Source organism: Eptatretus burgeri, chromosome 14, assembly GCF_056783735.1.
Source record: "Eptatretus burgeri isolate ZD-2024b chromosome 14, Ebu_testis_v1, whole genome shotgun sequence".
NCBI lineage: Eukaryota > Metazoa > Chordata > Myxini > Myxiniformes > Myxinidae > Eptatretus > Eptatretus burgeri.
In genome coordinates this window covers 47,785,442-47,811,576 of record NC_140974.1, presented here as the reverse complement: position 1 = coordinate 47,811,576, position 26,135 = coordinate 47,785,442, and the positions used below count along the sequence as shown (strand labels likewise).

General features: G+C 42.6%; 1 protein-coding gene and 1 long non-coding RNA gene across 6 annotated transcripts in view; one reads left to right on the top strand and one right to left on the bottom strand.

The window, feature by feature from the left end:
- The window catches only part of LOC147013124 (calpain-5-like), a 79,163-nt gene extending 55,939 nt beyond the window's left edge, over positions 1-23,224 (bottom strand). Inside the window, exons 1-3 of one of the 4 annotated variants that reach the window (XM_085854732.1) lie at positions 23,066-23,179; positions 10,276-10,412; positions 1,250-1,381 (exon numbers count right to left, since the gene is read on the bottom strand). In XM_085854732.1, the coding sequence (XP_085710858.1) occupies positions 1,250-1,381; positions 10,276-10,404 (261 nt within the window). In that variant the 5' untranslated portion in view covers positions 10,405-10,412; positions 23,066-23,179. Of the gene's footprint in view, positions 1-1,249; positions 1,382-10,275; positions 10,413-11,888; positions 12,001-23,065 lie in introns of those variants that run through there. The other 3 variants (XM_085854733.1, XM_085854731.1, XM_085854734.1) reach the window with 3 other exon arrangements.
- LOC147013123 (uncharacterized) lies at positions 1,308-25,905 on the top strand. Of its 2 annotated transcripts, XR_015051206.1 has the most exons (5): positions 1,308-1,440; positions 22,270-22,893; positions 23,089-23,264; positions 23,359-23,589; positions 24,978-25,905. It is a non-coding gene; the product is annotated as an uncharacterized LOC147013123 (long non-coding RNA). The 2 variants fall into 2 exon arrangements; XR_015051208.1 differs by lacking the exons at positions 1,308-1,440; positions 22,270-22,893; positions 24,978-25,905 and adding an exon at positions 12,019-12,261 and having other exon boundaries at positions 23,359-23,488.
- Positions 25,906-26,135: the final 230 nt, after the last annotated feature.

Here is a 26,135-nt window from a genome sequence, read left to right as displayed (position 1 = left end):
GGGCTGCAGTCAGGCTACACGAAATACATGTGCTTCCTTTGTCTCTGGGATAGCAGAGACGACAAGAATCACTGGACGAAGAAAGATTGGGAAGAGCGAAAAGAGCATGTACCTGGTCGACACAACGTGAAGCATGTCGCCCTTGTCGACCCAGCCAAGGTTTTCCTTCCACCACTCCACATAAAGCTCGGCTTGATGAAAAGTTTTGTACGGGCAATGGATCTGAATGGGCGTGGGTTTTTACCTCAAGGAAAAGTTTGGCAACACCTTGTCGGAGGCCAAGATCAAGGCTGGTGTCTTTGTTGGACCGCAAATCCGACAGATTATGAAGGACGAAACTTTTCCGACAACTCTAAACCCCAAAGAGCTGGCAGCGTGGAGGAGCTTCAAAGCTGTGACGGACAACTTCTTGGGGAACGAGCGCGCGGACAACTATGAAGAAATAGTGCAGCAGCTGCTGGAGTCCTTCAGGAAACTTGGCTCCAGGATGTCCCTGAAAATCCATTTCCTACACCAGCACCTGAACTTCTTCCCTGACAACTTGGGAGCAGTCTCGGACGAGCACGGCGAGCGATTCCACCAAGAGATTTCACTCATGGAGATGCGTTACCAAGGGCGGCACAACCCGAACATGATGGGCGATTTCTGCTGGTTCCTGCATCGTGAAACTGACACAGAGCAGCACAAACGCAAAGCCAAATGCCTTAAGCATTTTTAATTACATTCTAGTGGAGTTTTTCTGTAATTTCTATAATTTTGAAGCATTCATGATGAAATAAATGAATAAATTAATTTTTGTAAATTTCATTGAAATCCTGACTTCTAGGCAATGGGAATATTTCTGTTACTGAAACTCCTGACGTGATACAGCAAAACGGTTATGATTTTTGAAATCAGCGTACCCAAATTAGTCTAAATCACTTTACACATCTCCAGTAAAAAAATTTTGTTGTTCAGTGTATAATCATATCGACCTGTTTGTTTGTTTGTTTTTTTTACCAGTCACCTTTCTTCTAATCTTCAAGTGTTCTGTCCTGTCGACACTCGATAAAATCTTTCCATGTCCTACATCCGTCAGTCTGTGACCCCGACTACATGACAAAATCCTGGCTTTGTGTTTTATCAACCCTTGTATGAATCAGTCCCAATGCATTTTCCCAAAACAAATATAAACTTGCTTTGAGACAGAAAAAAAAAACAGGCATGTTGAGAGCAACATGTGTCCAAGATAAATGTAATGACTCGCAACCTTCCGCCAGATGGATTCTTGGGTTGCGAGGCATGAGCAAGCTGCCACGAACCAACAATTCCCAAGGGAGCCTTGATGTAGATCTTGTACGCTGATCCCATTCACAACAAGTCTGGGGACCTCACAGAGCTCCTGGGAAGAAGGGAGAGAAGGAGGAGGTTCGGAATCAATGTGACAGTGACAATCTGCAGGTAATTTACCAGGTTTGTCATGGATTATAACTTCATCGTACAACATTCCATGAGAAGGAACGTTGAGTTGATCCTTCTATTTGTCTGAAACCTCATTTGGCATTTGAGGAAACGGTCGATTGTTGTGGTCCTAATAATTATTTACATTGATTGGATGCTCATGAAGAAGCTTATACCTTAATCAGGTACAGAATAAAGACATTCATAGACATCAATGTATTTTACCTGACTGATAAGGACATTTGTGGACAAAGGACAAACACAGTACAAATGGGATTTGAACCTCGGTTCATGCATCAGGAAAACAGGGTTCGGATCAGAATATGCGAGCACATTCTGAGGTCAAATTACAAATTATTTGTGTAACTTTAACATGGGGTTGACAACTTCGTCTAAAAGCATCATTCTTGTCTAATGACCATGTCAAAAAGCCTGGTGTTGGCTGGCTTGGGATCCAAGTGTCCTGAGTTCAAGCACTGGTCGCTGATGAATTACCAGAAGGTGGGGTTGACTCATCCTGTCATCCTTCTGAGGTTGGTGAAATGAGTACGAGTGTATTGGTAGAGGGGCACAGCATCAGTGGCACTGCTGTGCTTCCAATAAATGATAGCTACCCTGCAGCCAAGCTGTCATACACAAGAACAGAACCAAGTCAAAGGGTAACATGAGGCTTCTCCACCAAGAGATCAGACCATAAATATTTTTTGGGAAATTTGATGACATATTTGGAATCCTTATAAGTGCAAATGACTATGTTAGAATCATTTATATCAAGGAAACATTACACGTAGATTGTATTTTAACAATTATAATGCAACTTGTCTATAATGGGAGAAAGGGATGGTTGGATATCCCAGAGGTATGCTCACTCACCTCTGAGCTGTGCAGCCGAGGTTTGAATCTCTACCCAGATAAGAACTGTCACGTTGGTGTTTCTCAGGCAGAGCGATGCATAAATGTATGCGCCGTCCCTCGGATGGATGTTTAGCCTGAGGACCCATCTGCCAGCACTGGTCGTTGGTGGATGTTAAAGAGCACACGGTGACTTTTGTGAAGAGGAGAGTTAGCAGCGACACCATGGCAAAATTACAAATTCCTGCAAGTTGCAGTCGAATATAAGACCTGACCAGCAGTTCCCTAATCCTAACCTCCCTCTCGGCTGGCCCCACAAGAAGGTGGGAATAATCAGGGCTGTTGAAGAAGTAGTGGTCATCGTGGTAATACTAGTGTTAGAAGTTGTTTGTACCTGTGATAGGAGATCCGTGAGCTCAATGGATGACGGGATTTGGGCAAAGCCTTCGGGACACCCACTCTTTAGTGATAGGAGGATAAACATGGGGTAATCTTCGCGAGCCAGACTGCAATAGTGTATATCAGGGTGATGCTGATGTGTCATCCACCAGATGGCGGTCTCCTTGGGTTAACCTGAGGTGGTCCCTTCGGGTGGGTGCCTGCAATGTCCTATCCCTAAGAGAGGATGATCACCTGTCACTGTTATCATCTGAGCTCAAGCACTTGAACATCAGTATTGCAGCACTCTCTGAGGTTCGGAGACCGGATAGTGGCAAGATCATGGCGAGGGGTTACACCTACTATTGGTCTGGTCGCTCTGATGATTAGCATGCCCAAGAAGTTGCTGTAGCTGTGTCCAACAAGGTGACTCCAGTGATAATCGAGGTAACACCGGTCAACGAGCATATTATGAGATTAAGGATTCGTCACTCCTTGGGTGTTGTTCCCTGGTCTCTGTATATGCTCCGACTGAGGCGAGTGATCTCACCATGAAGGATGCATTCTATGCCACACTCGAGTCTGTAGTTGATCACTGCACCAGGCGAGATACTCTTCTAGTGTTGGGGGATTTCAGTGCATCGACTGGAACTGATAGGGATGGTTATGAGACATGTTTTGGTCCGCATGGATCTGGAACTGTGAATCAGAAAAGCACTGAGTTCCTTGACTTTACAAGACATCATGGACTGAGGGTGGCTGGTTCATGGTTTCAGCCTCCACAGACTCATCGCTGGACTTGGTTTTCCAATGCTTGTGGTGTGGCAAAGGAGAGTTGTGGTGGGCTCTTGACAAAGGAGTCCGAAGTGAAGGCCCGCTGAGCCAGTTACTTTGAGCGGCCGTACCAGGCTGATCCACCAGCTGTTGAGATGGATGTCAGGGGTGTTACTATCCTAATTGCTGACCCTTCAATCAACTGTGATCCACCTTTGTTTGTGGAAACACAGGCTACAGTGAACGGTTGAAATGGGGTAAAGCTCTTGGGATCTGTGGCATCCATGCTGAACTTCTCAAGGATAGTGGAAATGCTGTACTCCTGTCATTGGAAGCAGTTCTGTGCTCTGCCTAGAACACAGGCATCATCCCAACTGACTGGAAGAGGGGCCTTGTTGTCACTCTCTGGAAATGGAAGGGTGATCATCAGGACTGAAACAAGTACCGAGGAGTAACGTTACTCTCAGTGCCGGGCAAGTTCTTTGCTCGGATAATTCTTGATGGGATTCGCCACCATCTGCTTGAGCACCAGCGTCCAGAGCAGTCAGGCTTTACACCATAGAGGTCAACGATTGACCGTATCCTTGCTCTTCGGGTCCTCACCGAATGCAGATGAGTTTCGGCATGGGGCTGCTTGCAGCCTATGTTGATTTCTGTGAAGCGTTCGATTCAGTGAATCGGGATGCCCTCTGGAGGATTCTTGGTCTTCATGGGGTGCCACCAAACTGATCAATCTGATGTCTCAAATATACTCTGGTACTGAGAGTGCTGTGAGATGTGGTGGTACCATCTCTGACTTATTTCCAGTTGTTACTGGAGTTCAGCAGGGGTGTGTACTGGCCCCCACACTTTTCAGCGCTTGTATGGACTGGATTATGGGGAGGATGTCAGAGAGATCAAGCTGTGGTGCATCGTTTGGGAATGTCAAGATCTCTGACCTTGATTTCGAAGATGATAGTCATTTTTGCAGAGACTCTGAATATGCTTTTGGGGGTCCTCGAGGTGCTGAATGAGAAGTCGAAGCCAATGGGATTACTGTTTTGCTGCGTCAAAACTAAGATCCAGGCTTTCAATGACATCTTGAATTCTGCTATCTTGTCTGTACCTGTTTGTGGTGAGGATGTTGAGGTCATGGAAAGATTCACTTTCCTTGGCAGTGATATTCATGTCTCTGGTAACATATTATTTGCTGGCCGTGAGCCAGAGGTAAACAGACATCTGGGTCACGCCTGGGGAGTCAAGGATCCACTGGATCATGCGGTGTGGGGCTGTCGGTACCTGTGCAGGTGGACGGAAGTTTGAGTCTTCAGGTCCTTGGTGCTTCCAGTCTTGCTCTGCGGATGTGAGACATGGACACTGACCAGGGATCTGAGACGGAGACTTAATTCCTTTGGTACCAGGTCTATTCGGAGAATCCTTGGCTATCGCTGGTCGAAATTTGTGTCTAACGAGCGGTTGCTGAGATGGACTCAAATGAGATTTGTTACCTGCATAGTCCGTGAGCGTCAGTTGCGGCTGTATGTACATATGGCTCATTTTCTTGACGCTGATCCTGCTCACCAGATTCTCTCACCGAGGGAGTCTTGTGAGTGGAAGAGGCCAATGAGCCGACGACATGCCTCATGGTTGCAGGAGGAGATGAGGATCAACATCTTAAGGAGATGGGAATGGACCAGGCATCTGCCTGGAGGATGGCCAGACGGAGGACCCGAGAGTACTGACGGAAAGTGGACGTAGCGACGTGCTGCTCCAGCGCATGCTCCCATACCTGACCTGACCTCATCGGACGATGTGTGGTGTGAGGATTGTGGAAGATTATAAACAATAAAATGAAGGTTAATCTCACAAAATTGTTCCGAAAACAACGCTTGAATGTAGGTGGGAGGACAATCATGAAGTCTTCCGAAGTGAAAGGAAAGTAATTTTCATGCAAAGAAAACCTCTTTGCAGTGAAGGAGTGGAGTGAAATCCATGCCTAACCAAGCATTGTAATCGCATTTCCTCTCGAGTGATAAATCATTTTAAGGCGTCAAAGGCAAATCTCTTGAGCCAACTTGGCTCGTAAAAATGAGGGGAAATTTATTTAATTTCAGATAGGAACAGACAAATGAATAATACGATTGCTTTTGATTTCCATTTTCTACTCAGAATAAGATATTAAAAAATTGCACTATAATGTTTTGGATGTTGAAACCCATGGCACAGATTTCTTCTTTTCCAAGCGCTCTCTGCTCGTGTGCAATTCACTGATTGTTTGGACCAACGTCCCATCATTTGCTAAACTTGTTTCAATGAACTTCCAAAATGAAATACTGTAACTTATGCATTATGTAAATTATGAAGCACAGAATATGATTGCATTTTTATTATCTTGCGAAATTAATGTCACATTTTGGGTCTGTTGCTTTTTTTTACCGACATATGACCCCAATGGGATAATACAAGGATATGCACATGAGGAACGTTGGCACAGGAAGAGGCCATTCAGCCCATCATGCCTGTGCTGCCCCAACCTGAGCAACCACAACTGATCCACACACAAGCTACTTACCAGTCCTGCCAATATCCCTGTACCCCTCTATCTCCAATGCATCCAGGTGTCTATCTAATTCCAATTTAAACCCACTCACTCTTTCTGCTGCCACTACCTTTTCAGGGAGACCATTCCATGCATTAACTACTCTCTGACTGAAAGACCCCTGCCTTAATACTGTCCTCCCTCTCCTCTTCTGTCCTATCAGGGTATGGCCCCTGGTCCTATCACAATTAATTAATAACACGAGCAGAGCACCTGCCCTACGGGCGATGCACCACGGTCTTCGAACACATACCTATATTTGAGTGGTGTATAGGCAACTGACAGCTGTCTCAATCTCTCATGCGAAAACATGCATATGCTTATAATTCAAAACACCTCACTGTACTGGAAAACATGGGGACAGGAATACTTTACTGTAAAGGGTGGGGAGGGGACTTGTAATAACCTCTCCCACGTTGAGCAGCGCTACATGACACACATTTACATAGAGAATTTGCATTGCTCTTCAGGCTTCAGCCCCCCCTTTCCCACAACCCCACCTCCTAAGACCACCGGCAAAGATAAAAACACCCCTATACATGTTGTGGAGTAGAGTCAGCCCACATGAAGGATCTTTCGCTCAACCGTTATAAATGGTGTCTCCTGCTGCCCTCACTCGACAGCCCCTCACGCCACTCAGTTCTGGTTCATCAGTTCCGGTTCATCATGCATTCATTAATATCCATGTAACTCCCAATACCACAAAATACACTAATTGGGGTCGTGCTGATCCTATGTAGCAAGTTTGGATGTAATCAGGCCAAAACTGTAGGAGGAATAGCATGACAAACAATCACACATCGGTCCATGAATTATAATAAGGGTGAACGAGAGAGTTCATAAAACACCTTACCCAATCTCGTGTTCAAATCTATAATTCAATTGAAATAAAACAATGATTTTAAATGTTGTATCAAAAAATTCATTCTGAAAGTTTTCCACCGCTGAAAGTCTTATACACCACCTTATTTAACACGTCCAAGTACTGCAAAACTTGAGGTTCTTGAAAGTGGTAAGAAGGCGATTTGTGTTCTCCAGTGTTCAATATATAATCCAATTTTAATAAAACAAAGATTTTGCAGGTCGTATAAAAACAAATAATTCCCCAAGTTTACTGCCGTTGCTGCAGTACGCATTTTTTTTTTTAACTTGGCTCACGGTTACATGGATTGGTTACATTAACTTGGCTCATGCATCCCGGAACTCAGAGTAGTGAGGCCAGTTTGGTTAACCAATCATCTCTCGGTTTTCTCCGCTGAACTGTTGGTACAAGCTAGCTCTTGCTCTAGCGCTAGCTCTTGCTCTAGCGCTAGCTCTTGCTCTAGCGCTAGCTCTTGCTCTAGCGCTAGCTCTTGCTCTAGCGCTAGCTCTTGCTCTAGCGCTAGCTCTTGCATGGATAATTGAGTTTAACCCTCTCAGTGCAGTCATCCTTTCCAATTCACTTCCCAGCAGGCACATAACGTTGTTGCAACGTCGTTTGCCGGTTCTATCCTGACGTCGCAATTGGGTCAGTGGGGAGTTGTATTTGCAACACCCATGACATCAGATTTCAACGTTGTCACAACATTGAAGCATGACGTTATTTTTCAACTTTATCACAACGCTCATAAAATGGAGTTTTTGTTTTTACCCTTTTCTTTGCACGCCAAAGAAGCGAACATTGCAGTGGATGACACCCTTCAGCTTCCAGCTTGATGGAACCCTCGACCCGTAGGTCTGGGGCCAGCGGAGCACCGCTGTTTCACCGGTGCCATTATCAAAACATTGAAGTTTTATTGCAACATCATTATACGTTGCACAGTTACACCTAATGACCATAACTTGAAAACAACTGTAATTCATAATCATTTATTATCACGTATCACGCAGAGCATGATTGCGGCAAAAATATACAAGCAGTATTAACAATAATAATATCTATATTCGTACCAAAAAAGCACACTCAAGTACAAACGTACAATAAATTAATAAAAGTAGATACCATTGCAATTGAGAAACATACACTAAAAATGGGGAATAAAAAAATACCACATGGGTAAAAGTCGTAAATACCTTTTTAACAAATTCACTTTGTGCAAAGCACAGTTAACAATTCAAATTCAGAAAGTTCTGCTCCAGAGAGGAACTGTGGAGCTTCTCTCTCAAATATAATTGACTGCACAAAGGCACCTTTAAGTACAACAACATCATCATGCAGTGTTAGTAAAACTCAAGCCTGTTGGCTTCGTGGTTAGGGTGGTGGCTTGGGATCCGAGGTTGGCTTAGTGGTTAGGGTGGTGGCTTGGGATCCGAGGGTCCTGAGTTCAAGCCCCGTTGGCTGCTGAATTAAAATACACCAGGAGGTTGACTCAGCCTGTCATCCTTTCGAGGTCGGCAAAATGAGTACCAGTGTACTGGTAAGGGGGACACTGCATCAGCGGCAGAGCCACGTCCCAACCAATGATGCAACCAGCAGCCACAGGTTACACTCGATAGAGAGAGAGAGAGTTAGTAAAACTGCTGATAATTCTACGCTTGCATACATTATGTGCATTAGGAGCATAAAAGATATTGACAGATAACTTGCATTTATATAAAATGTAATTAAAAGTTTTAGCTACTGATGACATACTACCCATTGTTACAAGATTCATAATTAAGCAACCTCAGGTAAGAATTATGAAAAGACGAAGAACCACATATAAATTTTGCTATACGACATAATAGTTGACATTCAATAGGTAGAAATTCAGCAATGACTGGTAAAAGAGTACAATATGGGTCCTACTTGGGAAGTCAAACACCATCCTGATAGAATTTCTCATATATATATATATATATATATATATATATATATATATATATATATATATATATATATATATATATATATATATATATATATATATATATATATATATATATATATATATACACATACATACATATATATATATATATATATATATATATATATATATATATATATGTATTAGCCTGGTGTTGGCTTAGTGGTTAGGGTGGCGGCTTGGGATCCCAGGGTCCTGAGTTCAAGCCCCGTTGGCTGCTGAATTAACACCAGGGGGTTGACTCAGCCTGTCATCCTTCCGAGGACGGCAAAATGAGTGCCAGTGTACTGGTCCCAGTGTATGCCCCGGTTAGAATAGGTGTACCATATCCCCGTGTGTCGTAAGAGGCGACCAGGGTTGGCGTCAGGAAGGGCATCCGGCCATAAAACATTGCCTCAAGAAAAAGCCAAACCCCTGCACAGCAGGGAAAAATGGCTGTAAAAACGGTCAAAAATACATATATATATTTTAGAAATATTTTCACTTGTTATGTCCCACAGCAGGCATCAATAGAATGAGGTGCAAAAAGACTTAAACAGATGATACTTGACATTATATGAACAGTGCATAAAATTATATAAAACTGAATTACAATCGGGCAAATCAATGAGACCAAATATATATCTTTGTGTGTGTATTCTTCATACAAAGAAAAAATATAAATCTAACATCATTAAGTATGAGAACACAACTTTGAATGCATGTCACATAAATAATTCCAAAGCACAAAAAATTAATTTGTTGGGTGTTTTCAATCTTAATTTCACAAGAAAATAAAATAACTTCATTATGCATGAAGTACATGTAAAAGTACATGTAAATATTTTCACAATGTAAACTTAGGCTGGGTTTCCAACATACAACATTACAATTAACTATGCTGCAAATTCTTAATAATGAAGGATGTGGACGGCTGGCACAGCGTGTTGCTGTTACTCGTTATTATTACACTAGTACGTGCCTGTACGTGCGTGGCCGTACGAGCGTGGCTGTACGTGCAAAAAAAATAAAAATAACTTTCAAACAACCACACAGGCTGTTCCTCTGCTCTCGGAAACGACGACTGGATTGGGGCATTGTGTTTATCTATAAATTCGCATAAGAAATCGAGAAATTATGAGAATGCAGTAAGTCATCACTATCCGGAAGTCCGCACGTTGTAACCTGTAATGGGGAACGTGGCTGAGGATCTCTTCCCCATCGGCCATGCCTACGCAGTTGGTTTGGTAAATAAATGGCCTTAACTTGGGAAGCACTTGTCTGATTAATATCAAACCTTGAAAAGGCACACACTCAGGTCCCCAGCAATATAGCTGGCAAGTTTCAATTAGATCGGACCAGTGGTTGTCGAGAAACAGCGGTCACAGACACACAGACACACAGACACACAGACACACAGACACACAGACACATTGACACACGCACATTGCTGGAATTATAGATAGATGAGGGCTTGTTCCTGCCCGCACCTCCACGCCGATCAGGGGCATATTTCAAATGTTGTGATATGGCAGTGTCCACAGCTGCCTCCGTTGCTGTTGGCTGACTGGCCATGGTATTGTCTGAAAAATAATAAGAATTTCCACTTCGTATATATTTGGCTTTATGATCATCAAACAAGACTCGCAATGTGAATTACGCTCAAGTCATGCACATTATAAACTGTCATTTAGCAGAATTTATAACCTCTGGCAACTTTATAAAAATTCAGGTTCCGGAAAGGTCTCTTCCCATTCTTTCCACACAAATTGTATGTGGACATCACAGCATTGGACCTCACCCTTATTTTAGAAAATAAAAACAATTTAGTACACCAGTGTTCGAAGCAGCTTGTAACAAGTTTTAAGTTCCACTGCCCTTAAAAAGCCTCAATTAATATTATTCTTTATTATATAAAGTTATTTTCATGTGTTTTGATAAACATTTTACCAAAGGAAAACAATTGTGCACCGAAAACTTGAACAATTCCCCTATCGTGACAAACTACCACAATGAAGGCTTCATTGTCACAAGCGGCAGTTTGTCGGCGGCCAAAGGGTTAATATTTTTTTCTGACAAAACCACATTTTTCGGCGAACAATAACTGACAATTGTTTTCCTTTTGCCTTTGGTTAGGCCTAACTCGTTAAAAGATGACATAAAAAATAATATATTATAAAAAATAATATTAATTGAGGTTTTTTTTAAGGGCAGTGGAACTTTAAATTTGTTACATTGTGGTACAATGCGGTAATTCGTCGGACCCGAACGGCCGAAGCATTATCCACACCAGAAAAATATTTTAAAAGGTTCTGAACCAATTAAACTCGTCCAAAGTAATTTTTACAGAGTTCCCTTTATTTACCACAGAGCGGTGTTTTTTTTTCACCAGGCCCGTGGAAAAATGAATTGATTATTTATTTACCGTCGATTTCTCCACACGATCAGGGCCATGTCAGGGCCATATCAGGACCATATCAGGGCCATGTCAGGGCCATGTCAGGGCCATGTCAGGGCCATATCAGGACCATATCAGGGCCATGTCAGGGCCATGTCAGGGCCATGTCAGGGCCATGTCAGGGCCATATCAGGGCCATGTCAGGGCCATATCAGGGCCATGTCAGGGCCATGTCAGGACCATATCAGGGCCATATCAGAACCATGTCAGGGCCATGGCAGGGCCATATCAGGGCATGTCAGGGCCATATCAGGGCCATGTCAGGGCCATATCAGGGCCATGTCAGGGGAGGGCCATATGAGGGCCATGTCAGGGCCATATCAGGGCCATGTCAGGGCCATGTCAGGGCCATATCAGCGACAGCTAAACGTGATAAACGGATGAAAACGGGTGCCAGAGGATTCGATCGTCAGATGCACGTTCCATCTAAGGCTCGAACCACCATCAAGTGGCCCGAAGGGCCCGGGAGAGTTTCCATTGAATGTAACGATGTAGATTCCAGCACAACAGTAACAGGAACACCTCATGGATTCTGTGATCTTAAAAACGCCCAAAAACAAAAGCTAAAACACATAAAATCGATTTATAATATTATACTTACCAAAAATGATCACAGCGGAAGATAATTTTAACTAAAAAAGCTGAAGTCTTCTGCAGATTAAAACGGATTGTCTCTGCCACACTCAGAAACAGGAGGAAAGTTCACAAGTTTAACCGAACTCTACAAACGGCGGCTCGTGATGCGGAAATAGGAATTAGCCAATCAGATCTCTCCTCCGGTGAAAGGCAAACACAACCACACACGTCAAGAGGTGGAAAAGCGGTCACCATGGCAACACACGAGGCAGAAAAAACAGTTTTCGATAATCGCGCTGCGGCTGTACCGCGTCGTGATCTGGTTGTACAACCAAGCGGCCGATTCCCGTGAATCTTTCATACTGACGTCGTACGTCTGCTGGGTGGACGCTTTAAAGGTGTTGGAATCCGTTTAGGATTTTGTTTTTAATGGAAATCTCAAGGCATAAAGCCACTCTTGGTAAGGGGCTAAGAGAAGGTTAGATAAAGATAAAGCAAAATAAGATAAAAGAAAGAGAAAAATAACAAAAAAACATCCAAGACATAGGAAGTACCAGAAGTCAGGTGAAATGTGATGGTACCACAATGATGGAGGAAATAGGAGTTGACATTCCTTTTAAAGTTGTGTAGATTGTAGGATAACGGGAAGCATGTTACAATGGATACAATTCAATAGAAGAGGATACAATGCAAGAAGGATGGTTGTAGATATGACTTGGTTCTTGAAGCTTTTCATTTGGTCAACATTGCGAATTAGAGGGGTTTAGTGGTCGATTTGTGCTGGATCCCCACTCATGTGGGCATTGGTGGGAACGAGGCCTGTGATCTAGTGGTGAAGCAAGCCCTTAACATTGAAAAGGTCACCCAAATCCCTCTGGGTCCATCAAAAATTGTTTGTTTGGTCAAGGATCTGATCGTGAAAAAAATGTAAATCTCAGTGGGACACCAACACGAAGGGAAGATTCTGTCACACGGTGCACCCATGTGTGGTAGGTAACCCCAGTTTAGCTTCCCAGACTCACCCAGGGAGATCAGGTCGGTTAAGAATGTCACCTAAATTCAACCTTCATATCAGGCACTGTCACCTAAATTCAACCTTCATATCAGTCACTATCATCTAAATCCAACCTTCATATGAGGCACTCTCGCCTAAATTCATACCTTCATATCAGGCACTGTCAACTAAATCCAACCTTCATATCAGGCACTCTCACCTAAATTCATACCTTCGCATCAGGCAGTCACCTAAATTCATACCTTCATATCAGGCACTGTCAACTAAATCCAACCTTCATATCAGGCACTCTCACCTAAATTCATACCTTCGCATCAGGCAGTCACCTAAATTCATACCTTCATATCAGGCACTCTCGCCTAAATTCATACCTTCACATCAGACACTGTTGCCTAAATCCAACCTTCACATCAGGCACTGTCACCTAAATTCATACCTTCATATCAGGCACTCTCGCCTAAATTCATACCTTCACATCAGACACTGTTGCCTAAATTCATACCTTCACATCAGGCACTCTCACCTAAATTCATACCTTCACATCAGGCATTCTCGCCTAAATTCATACCTTCATATCAGGCACTGTCACCTCAATTCATACCTTCATATCAGGCACTCTCGCCTAAATTAATACCTTCATATCAGGCACTCTCACCTAAATTCATACCTTCATATCAGGCACTATCATCTAAATCCAACCTTCATATCAGGCACTCTCGCCTAAATTCATACCTTCATATCAGGCACTGTCAACTAAATCCAACCTTCATATCAGGCACTCTCACCTAAATTCATACCTTCGCATCAGGCAGTCACCTAAATTCATACCTTCATATCAGGCACTCTCGCCTAAATTCATACCTTCACATCAGACACTGTTGCCTAAATCGAACCTTCACATCAGGCACTGTCACCTAAATTCATACCTTCATATCAGGCACTCTCGCCTAAATTCATACCTTCACATCAGACACTGTTGCCTAAATCCAACCTTCACATCAGGTACTGTCACCTAAATTCATACCTTCATATCAGGCACTCTCACCTAATTCATACCTTCACATCAGGCACTCTCACCTAAATTCTACCTTCACATCAGACACTGTTGCCTAAATCCAACCTTCACATCAGGCACTGTCACCTAAATTCATACCTTCATATCAGGCACTCTCGCCTAAATTCATACCTTCACATCAGGCATTCTCGCCTAAATTCATACCTTCACATCAGGCACTCTCACCTAAATTCATACCTTCACATCAGGCATTCTCGCCTAAATTCATACCTTCATATCAGGCACTGTCACCTCAATTCATACCTTCATATCAGGCACTCTCGCCTAAATTCATACCTTCATATCAGGCACTCTCACCTAAATTCATACCTTCATATCAGGCACTCTCGCCTAAATTCATACCTTCACATCAGGCACTCTCACCTAAATTCATACCTTCATATCAGGCACTCTCACCTAAATTCATACCTTCATATCAGGCACTGTCACCTAAATTCATACCTTCATATCAGGCACTCTCGCCTAAATTCATACCTTCATATCAGGCACTGTCACCTAAATTCATACCTTCATATCAGGCACTCTTGCCTAAATTCATACCTTCATATCAGGCACTGTCACCTAAATTCATACCTTCATATCAGGCACTCTTGCCTAAATTCATACCTTCATATCAGGCACTCTCGCCTAAATTCATACCTTCATATCAGGCACTGTCACCTAAATTCATACCTTCATATCAGGCACTCTTGCCTAAATTCATACCTTCATATCAGGCACTCTCACCTAAATTTATACCTTCATATCAGGCACTGTCACCTAAATTCATACCTTCATATCAGGCACTCTCGCCTAAATTCATACCTTCACATCAGGCACTGTCGCCTAAATTCATACCTTCATAGAATAGGGTGTCACTCTACGGGGTTGTGTGAACATTGCTGGCAGCCCGAAGACTTTCATTTTAAAATGCCTGCTTTATGAGGGATTCAGACGTCGTCTTATCCAGAATATAGAGAGATGGGGATCAAAGTATCAGATCGTCCAGGAATCGTAGGCCTGTTGAATCAGAAGCACACGTGACTCTGTAAAGCAGTGCTACGATTCCTAAAAAAGAGAGGGAAAGCCTTATAAAATTTTAGGGAAACCTAATTGCACTCCTTGGGTGCCTGGGTCAAGTTTCGGTGTGTGTGGCGTATATAGAGCCCAGCGGCTCTAAAAGCACCATTAAAATCTAAAAAGGAGAAGAAGAAGAAGAAGGAGAAGAAGTTTAGCATCGTTGATGCAGTGCCTTATACAACTCCTTATTTAACACGTTTCATTAGTTCCTCGTGACTGTTGTATGTGTCCTTTATGACGTCCTGAAAAACAATACGTTTCCTGCTTGGAATGATTTTCAATATTGTTTGACTGCCAGACAGGCAGAGTATGAAAATTATCTCACTCCTCTCTGCGCACGTGCGATCGGAAAAAATTCAGAACCAGAGTTAAACTAAACTACAGGTTTGTTTTCTGATTCATGTTCAAAATATAACATTCAACTGAGATGACGTTGTTGCACGATCATAAACTGGTGTTTGTTGACAGAAGGACAGACAGACAGACGTGAACCTATTGCTTAACGCCATTTTGCGCTTGGCGTGTGCTGGGTAATTAAGAGATGTAGTAGGTATGACATGGATTAAGGTATACAGATGGAATGAAAGAAGTAAAATTGCAAATTCAGAGAATATTACGTCGCATGCTTTCCTCTTCCCTCATGTATGTAATAATAGGATGACCCATTGATAATTAACACTCTATATTTCATCACTATGGAAGTGTGGTCACACCGAATGATTTATTTTCTTTGGACTACTTGGTGAAAGCCAGCCTTGAAGTCTCATGTTCAAAACATGCCCATAAAACCCTTTCGTTGCTGGAGGAATACCAGCCAGGGTTGTGCAAGTGGGAATAATACTGCTTGCAGGGCCAGGAATGCAGCACATCATGTACTGGGGTCATGACCCTGAATGTTTGAGGGATTTGCTTGTCAGAATTCCTTCCACGCAAATTCAATAACAGAGTGTGTATTAAATCAAGTGATAACATGTGATGTATTTAGCTTATGATGGAATTAAATTAGGAACTTGAAGCTGCATTGTTGAGCTGCCCCAGGTAACAAACTAACAGGTTAACTTGGAGCCAACGTCAGCACCACCATCCAACTCCCACCTTTCATTCTTTCAAGAAACATCGTTAATATGTTGTTCAGCAAGTCGACTCCGACCATGATGTGTCGGAAACTGAAACAGACATTTTCTCATTGGGTAATAAGGCCAGAAAGCACTGTGTGTGCCAGTTTATAAATAAACATGCATTCTGCGCTTTACTCTGTGGACAAACTTTTAATACGCGGGTCTGAGAATCGTGAGAGAGTGAAAACAGAAAAGGCTAAAACCAAAATAGAAATAAAAAAAATTAAGGAGCAACATAATGAAAAGTTGAGAAGTTGGCAGGTACGAGTATGAACACACGAGGTATCCTAAAAAGTGAATAAACCATCGATCACAAATACAGGTAGATAAAATATTTACACCATCTTTGTTTAGTAGTTTATAAAGTAACCATGAAGTTCTCAACTGAGACTAATTCCTTACTTATATCATTACCATCATCATCATCATCATCATCATCATCATCATCATCATCATCATCACAAATGTTACCATGTGGGTGAGACTCTTTACAGAGCTGTTGGTATTGCCGAAGCACTTCCTGTGCAAGGGTTGAACTGGGTAGTTTGCCTTTGCCTTCCCAGCAGTCGGTCAGGGCAGGAATTTTGTAATTCGTTCAGGGTACAGTTCTACCGTAAAGATAGCTCACTTACTGTTCGCAATCAAAGGGCACCTTGAGATATTTAAGAGAGTTCGGAGAGTTCATAGAACACGATATCCCATGCAGTGTTACCCCAAGTATATACGTGATTCAATTGAAATAAAATAATGATTTTATAGGACATATTGAAAAATTCCGTAAGTTTAGTGTCGTTGATGCAGTCTTTTCTTCTTCTTCTGCAACATCATTGGCCCACTTCAAGTGGGGTCACTGACAGCGATCCTGCTACACCATTTGGGTCGATCGTACACCCATTCTTTATCCACACCTTTCTCCTTTATGTCCACTTCCACAGAATCACGCTGTCTCCTCTTCGGTCTGCCCCACCATCTCTTTCCGGATGATATCATTCTCATCATCCTTCTACCCACATACTTCTCATTCCTTCTGATCACATACCGATACCATCTCGATCCACTTCCCTGTACCTTCTTAGATGCTTCAACCACCTTCACAGTTCCTCTGATATATTCGTTCCTCATGTAGTCTTCTCACATTACACCACACAACCATTTCAGCATCCTCATCTCAGTAACATCGAATCTTTGCTCCAACCTTCTTATCATCAGCCATGTCTACATGACATACAAGAGTGCTGGCCTCACTACTGTTCTGTACACCTTGCCCTTCAGTCTTCAGTTATGAAAATCAATGTGAATGCAATGTGAGTCAAAGCGTCATTAGCAATCATGAGAGTGAATGTACCAATCGCTACTTTATTATACCAACACGTTTTGAAAAATAAATGGGGGATATTGTAATCAACTCCGTGTCTGTCTGTCTGTCCACCCATCATGCTATCTCCTCCTCAACGTTTGGGCACTGTCACCAGGGTGGGGTGAAATTGTCAGATACCATAAAATGCAATTACAAGCACATTTTAAAACGTTTTAATGAACGTTTTTATATACAATCAACATTGGAGGGTGCACAAAATATGTAACACTTTTTTTGGATTTGACCCCTTGTTCATGCTCGAGGTCGAGGGGGTGGGGAATTACAGTCATAGGGTCAAAACAGAAAAGAAAAAAAAATTGCATCAGTGTTCGAAGGAAGCGGTCCAATTTGGCATTTTAATATGAAATAGGCAGAGCCGAGAAATGAACGAAACCCATTAGAATTACCTTTTATAACCGTCTAGAATTACCCTTTGGAACACTTTAGAATTACCCTTTCGAAGCCTTCTGAATTACCCTTTAGTAGTTCCCTTTAGAACCACCCTTTAGAACCACCCTTTAGAACCACCCTTTAGAATTACCCTTGGAATTAGCATTCAGAATTAACCTTTATAACCCATTGAATTACCCTTTAGAATCATTTGGAATAATCCTTTATAACTCTTTATAAACTTTTAGAATAACCCTTTATATACCTTTAGAATTACCATTTAAAAACCTTGAGAAGTACCCTCGAGAATCCTTTAGAATTACCCTTTATAAACCTTTAGAATTCCCCTTTAAAATTACCCCTTAGAACCATTTAGAATTTCATTTTTTTATAACCCTTTAAAATTAACCTTTAGAATTAGCCTTTAGAACCATTTAGAATTACACTTTAGAATCACCCTTTAAAATTAACCTTTAGAATTACCCTTTAGAATTACCCTCAAGAACCATTTAGAATTACCCTTTAGAATTACTGTTTAGGATTACCCTCAAGAACCATTTGGAATTACCTTTTAGAATTACCCTTTAGAATTACCCTCAAGAAGCATTTAGAATTACCCTTTCAAATTACCCTTTAGAATTACCCTCAAGAACCATTTAGAATTACCCTTTAGAATTACCCTTTAGAATTACCCTTTAGAATTACCCTCAAGAAGCATTTAGAATTACCCTTTCAAATTACCCTTTAGAATTACCCTCAAGAACCATTTAGAATTACCCTTTAGAATCACCCTTTAGAATTACCCTTTCTAGTTACCCTTTAGAATCACCCTTTAGAATTTCCCTTTGGAATTGTCCTTTAGAATTACACTTAAGAATCACCCTTTATAATTACCCTTTAAAATTACCCTTGAGAATCACCCTTTAGAAGTAATTACCCTTTAGAATTACCCTTTAGAATTACCCTCAAGAACCATTTAGAATTACCCTTTAGAATCCTTTAGAATTACCCTTTAGAATTATCCTTTGAAATTACCCTTTTGAATTACCCTTGAGAATTACCCTTTAGAATTCTTTAGAATAACCCTTTCGAATTACCCTATGTAATTACCCTTTCGAATAACCCTTTAGAATTTCCCTTTGGAATTGTCCTTTAGAATTACACTGAAGAATCACCCTTTACAATTACCCTTTAAAATTACCCTTTAGAATCACCCTTTAGAATTAATTACCCTTTGGAATCACCCTTTAGAATTAACCTTTAGAATTATCTTTTAGAATAAGCCTTTAGAACCACCCTCAATAATTAAACACGGTGGGTTAAAGAGGTTCTTCTGCTTCATTTTTGATGGATGGATGGAAGGAAGGATATACCCAAATATTGAAGTGGCTTCACCGCTTCAAAATGTACCTCTAAATTTGATATTAGGTCAATCCTTGTGGAACTTTTTGCCATCTTTCATCTTTGCTTTAGGTGGAATGTGTGGGGGATTTGAAATGACTTGCCATCGACTTTGCTCTGGTTTGGGTTGTTTATGTTTCAGGCGTCGCTTTGATTGAGTAAATTAAAGCCCAGTTGAAGTCGGTTTGTTTCTATCCCACAACAATACTGTATTCAAATTCCAGCGTCCGGCCCCCACTTCCCCCACCTTGGGGTTTGGAGATACAGCAGGGGATACGTCATGTAAGGATGTCCCATAAGACCGCTATCAACACAGCATAAATCTTTTCATTATCATGTGAATGCAAGATCATAGATTACATCTTTAATGCAAGACCATTTTACAGTTTTGATTTTTGTACCCATCGATTGTTTCAGAACATTATGAGGTCTAAAAATATACAAATAACAGGAAATTACAAGTAATATTTAAAATGTATACATGCAAATGGAGAGATTCACAGAGAGCAAACAACCATTCCCCAAGACCTCCAACCCTCACAGCGCCCCCCCCCACCCCCTTCCTTACCCAACCCCGAACCAAACCAGACCTCCAACCACACCCAGGCTGTCTAATGCTCCCAACCCTACCCAACTCCACTCAGCTCCCCCCATAAAACCAGCTCCCCACTTCTCCAACCCCAGAAGATACCACAGCCCCTCCCCCTCCCAAACACAACCAGGGTCACAATCCCCTCCAATCCAACCCCACTGCCCCCCACCCCACTTCCACTCCCACATCCACCCTCCCTCCAATCAATGAAAATATAAACTAGGAGGGATGTGAGGCATATCAAAAGCTGTTTCAATGGCAGATTCCTTAAGCTTGGATTTTGAATATAAATCTAACCAACAGTGTCCACAAATTCCGATTCCAAATTCAAACCATAGTTTAAAAAAGTAAGGAAATGGAAAATAACAATGTGGTTTGCTACATGTGAAAGAACATTTCTTAGAGTTTCATTCACTTTTTTAATTTTCCATGTCAGTTGTCTCATGTGACAGACATGTGACGTCACATGTACTGCAGACAAGAAAAAGCACCTGTGTTTATTTATTTATTTATTTCTTTATTTTACATTGTCGAGGCTCGTATGAGAGGCTAACACACAACGTACAACAATGGGGGAAAGAGACAAGAGGGGCAGGAGAGGGTTGGACAGAACAGTGGGGAACAGAGGCATGAGGAGATCTATGGAAGGGAGAGGGATGGGGCGGGAAACACGGAGGAAACACGATGGACACCACAGAGACTTTCAGGACCTTACAAGACAGGGAACTTTTGGGAAGGAAAGCAGGAAATTTGAAGGAGGTGGGTTTGGGGTGGATTAGCGGAGGTAGAAAAGATCATGGTTTTGTATGAGGGAAGATAAGAGGTGGTTGTGAACAGCTGTTTTGAAGACCTGGAGGGAAGAGTGAGGATGAAGAGAGTGTGGGAGTTTGTTCCAGAGGTGGGAAAAAAGAGGAATGAAGGAGTGAAGGTGAGCAGTGATTCTTGATTTTGGTAGTTTTACCAAAAGGAGATTACTGGCGGACCTTGAGTGCCCTGCGGAAATATTGTTGGGGGGGGGGCATATCGCAGACAGAGCAGGGGTGGGGCGAGAACAGATGGGAGACAGTGGAAGACAGAAAGACCACTCAGCCTCGCGGGAGATACCAATGATCCCAAATGCCTTGGTTTCCGCAGCGTGAAGCCGAGAAAGGTGAGAGGCAGGAGCACCAGCCCGGTTAGGAGAACAGTACTCCATCAGGCTGAGGATGAAAGCTTTGTATGTGGTCAGGATATCAGTCCTTAGATGGACTAAGGAAGGCCTTTGCACGATGTGGGATGCCCAGTCAGCGACTGGCTTTGGAGGCCAATTTGGAAATGTGGCTTTCCCAGGAAAGATCATGGAAGATAGTCATGTCAGGTCAGGTATGGCAGCACATCGCTGCGTCCACTTTCTGCCGGAACTCCAGGGGGCTCCTCTGGCCATCCCCGAGGCAGATGCCGGCAATCTCCTTGAGATGCTGATCAACCTGCTGCAACCACGAGACACAGGGTCAGCCCATTGGCCTCCTCCACTCACGAGGTTCCCTCGCTGAGAAAATCTGTTGAATAGGATCAACAGCAGGAAAACGAGTCACATGTCCATAAAGCCACAGCTGACGCTCATGGACTATACAGGTAACAAATCTCATTTGAGTCTCCCTCAGCAACCACTCGTTGGACACAAAGTTTGACCAGCAATAGCCAAGGATTCTCCAAAGAGACCTGGTACCAAAGGAATTAAGTCTCCATCTCAGATCCCTGGTGAGAATCCAAGTCTCACATCTGTAGAGAAAGACTGGAAGCACTAAGGGCCTGAAGACTCGGACTTTCATCCTCCCACAAAGGTCCCGGCAGCACCACACCCCATGATTCAGTGAATCCATAACTCCCCATGCCCGCCCCAGACCTCTTATTGACCCCCTAAATGCAGAGCCAGCAGAGCCGGTCACAGCCAGCAGAGACATGGATATCTCTGCCAATGTAAGTGTATCTCTCTGTGACTTTAACATTCTCTCCACAAACAGGTACAGACAGGATAGCAGGATCCAAGATGTAAATTGGCAGGTAAATTGAAACATATCGAGTGTGACAAGCACTCCCCCGATCTCCATTGGACGCACCCGCCGATCGCATCATGTGCCTTCTGGTTGAATGATTTGCATATCAGCGGGAACAATCGTCTGGATGGCAGACAGACGGATGTTCTTTGCGGATGCGTTTTTTTTTCCGTGTGAGACATAATCCGTGGCGATACTCACCATAACAGTGAATCTGATGCATAAACGATGAATGTGGTCATCATAAGTTTGTTATTTATCAGTATGCTGTCTAAATGATGGTAAATAAGCCCGAAATCCATATCGGCGGCTCTATTTGATGTCTAACTGATATTGACCATGTAATCTTTGTCTGTTTGACAGTTGGCAGGCCGCGTCCTGTGGATTGGAGGTGAAGCTTTGGTGTAGGACTATGTCCAATGGAGATTCGGGGAGTGCTCGTTGCACTCCGCATGTTTTGATGGAAATATATATATAATACCAGGAAAGGAATAATCTGTTCCAGCCCTCAGTATTCTCTAGTCAACTTAATAAGATTACATCAAGGTGGTGAGGTGAATAAAATTACAATGCATGGTGTTGGTGTTATTGGTGTTGTTCCATCTCCCAGAACCTGTTTTCGTGTGTATTTTTCTGATACAGCGTATCCAGACTTCCACCATAATTTGGTTCAAGACTTTAATATATTCCAACCTCAGCACATTTACGGGTATATTCTACGTGACTCTCCCTGCAGTGCGGTTAACACGTGGAATGCAAACCAACTTGATCCAGACTGGTGATACGATTGGTCAAAAGGCTGTTTGTTTTTTTCAGAGTACAGTCATAACAAAGGGTCTTCAAAGGCAGTTTGTGGGAAACCAGACGACAACCTTAGGCGAGGGCCTCTGTTTAAATCCGTAGGTGCTAGCGATTAAATAATATTTATATTAATACAAAGGTGACTGTTCAGTGAAAAGGTTAAAATTCCTCACCAAAGTAGAATAGGTAGGTTATGTTTGGAAGAAGTGTTTGTGTCTTTCATTGATTATAGCCACATGGCCTTTGCATAACCATTCCAGGTTGTCTGTACATGTATATGTTCAAAAGAACTCTGAGCTTCTGTATTATTACCGCATAAATACATAAATTATAGACAAACAAAGGTGATTGAACTCACCCACGGACGTTGCCACTGCACAGGTTGCTTGGGCAACCCTTGAGAAACGAGGGACTCATTTTCAGCAGGAAAGCAAGGGTCCTGGAACGGCTCGCCAGTGCGTTCACACTCTTGCCGGATCCGAGCATAACTTTGTCCATGGAATGCCCAGAGTCGCATGACGGTCACTCAGCAGCGTTGACAGCGACAAATCCAACAAGTAAGCAAAGAAGTCTCTTTTACTGAAATCTCTCCAATGTCTGTAGCTCCAAGCTTGACCCACCGAATTGGTTTCACAAATGGCGTGTTCGCAGTCAGAGCCGTGGCTTGAGGTGAAGCCCCGCGGTCGAGTCCCACCCAGAGGATGGTGCTTGTGAACTCGCCTGGGAGGAGTTCACGGGGCTCTGTGCCAAGACCCAGATGCGATTCCACCGATCTGTGCTTGGATTCGCGATCACGGTCACTTCACCCTTCTGTGTAAGACCCACTGCTGTTGTGGAGAGACCTTTCAAGTTGGTCAAGTGCTCCATCCTCTTCCCGTTCAGGTGGTGAAGCAATTTGATGAACACTCTAACACAATTTGCCATTTGTAAACACTTTAGTAAAACTGATTCTGTATAATGAATGCGTAGTTATTAAAAAGTTATAAATACAACTCAGTGTTTGAACAGTGGTGGCGTTATAGTCATAAGGAGGACCCATGCAAAACACAATGGTGGCCCAGTGGGGGTCCCTATCATCATCATACTAAAACTTCAAATTTGGGGTCTGTCTGTCTGCATGTCTGTGGCCGATGCATTTGGTAGTTAATTATCCAATCTCAACCAAACTTGCCAGTGGGACTAATTGCGTGATAAGATGATGGTTGCAGCTATGTACTTTGTTTGCTCCCATGCCTTCCTCCCCCACTCCCTCTGGCCGGAGTTCAGAAGATGGCACCGATGCATATTCTCTACTGCTTGCTGTGTAATGAAAACGAAGTTAATTTTGGGTGATTTTGAATCATTTTCGCCTTCTGTTGAGCGATCTCTCGCTTTTCAGCGTGGATGGGGTAATTTTGATCACATCATTTTTAGTTGGGCTTGGCCATCATGTGAGCCACAAGAAGTAAACACACTCACCTCAAAACTATCTAGCCTGGGTTTGAATCCCGACCCAGCTATAAATTGTCATCCCAGTGCTTCACAGGCGGGGTGATTCGTCAATGTGTGTGGCATCCTTCGGATGGACGTCAAACGGGCTTCCCGTCTGTCGGCATTCATTGGTGGATGTTGAAGATGCCATGGTGTCCTTCCCGAAGAGTAGATGAGCTGTCACCAACATGAAGAAACAAATTCCAAATCCCTGCCATAACCAGCAGAGGGCATCGCATCAGAGGCACAGACGCACTCAGTCAATGCTGCTACCCTGTAGCCTTGTGCTGCATACGAATTAAGAAGAATCATGAGCTGCTCCAACACGCTTCTCATTCATTAATTTAAAAAAACACCACAAGGTTCTGCCGTGGCCCACGTGAGTTAGTCCATTTACTAACGAGGGGCTGTTTTGTAGATCGTGCAATGAATCGTAGTATGGATTTGCTTTACAACATCGATTTGTATTGCCATTTGGCGTTTTACACATTTTATTGTCATTCTTGTTGCATTTGTATGCATTATAGGTCATTATATATTTGTCCCCTACTGCTACCGGTTTCAACGGAGGGGACTATAGGTTTGTCGGCCATCCGTCTCACTTGTTTTTTCAGACTTTATCCCGATACTCTTTAACATATTCATCTGAAACTTGCCACATGGCTTTATAATGATAATTTACAGAAGAGGTTTGAGTTTCAGGGCGTTTCCTTAATTTTTCACACAGTTATGCCCTTTTTAGACATAAACAAGGACAAATGTGTCCAAGAGCCGTGTCCTAAAGGTTTTGTCTTCACCAGAAGAAGAAGAAGAAGAAGAACAACAAGAACAACAAGAACAACAAGAACAACAAGAACAACAAGAACAACAACAACAACAACAACAACAACTTCCGATATTTCGTCACGTGCCTTGATGGAGCCAATAGCGAGACCCGTCATGGAGGCTCCTGTTCATGACGAGAAAATAGTGTATTTACGAAATTGCAACACATTAAATGGAATAATCTTTCAATAGTAACGTGAACTTTTCGAAACTTTAAAGCAAATGTCCGAATATATTTAAAAGTTCATGATAGACGCTCTCAAAAGGAACCCTCAATGCGAGGATGTGTACAGGCGTTTAGTATTCAAGGAGATTGGGATCCTGTATATAAAAGAGCCGAGTCCAAAAGGTTTTGTCTTCACTAGAACAAGAAGAAGAACAAGAAGAAGAACAATGCGGATCTCTCTTAGAGCCAGCGTTCGCTACGTGAGACGCGGCTAAAAAAAAATCACATTATACATGGGTCAGTTGGTTCAGCTGTCCTGACTCCACCCCAATAAAATCATGCTCTGACATTACATGAAGCAGCACAGATCGGCAGGCCTCAGACCTTAGGCCTGGGTGTTTGGCCATGGTGCAGTGCAATTGGAATGATCCCAGGGATATAACCATGATATTTCTTATATGCACATGATCTGGATGCATGTTTTGCTTCATGTATGTACATCAGGTTATTTTTAATGTGAAAAAGGCAAAGCAGAGAAACAAATGAAACATGGTGAGCTAAAGGTTCTTCTTCTTCATTTTGGTTCTGGTATTGGCTGAAGCGTGCGTTAAAGCAAACTAATGTTTTATATCTGGTTTGTTATCCGAGTTGTCTATTGCTTTCTCGTCTACAAAAGATACTAGGAAATGAAAATTGCTTTTCCTTTTATTTTGCTGAATAAACTCGGTTTTACATGTCTTTGTGTGAAAGTAGGGCTTGAGTGTCATCAGAAACTGGTGCCTCATGACAATGCAGAAAGGTTGAAATATATGGAGGCTCAAGGCCAGCAGCGGCTACATGGAGCAGCAGAAAGGTCAAATATATTACAGGGTCGTTGTACGCAGCCGCATTTGGACATGAGAGGGCCGCGTTTTTACATTTACATTGGAGCAGCCTCAACAGGAATTGGTACCTGGGCTGAAGGATT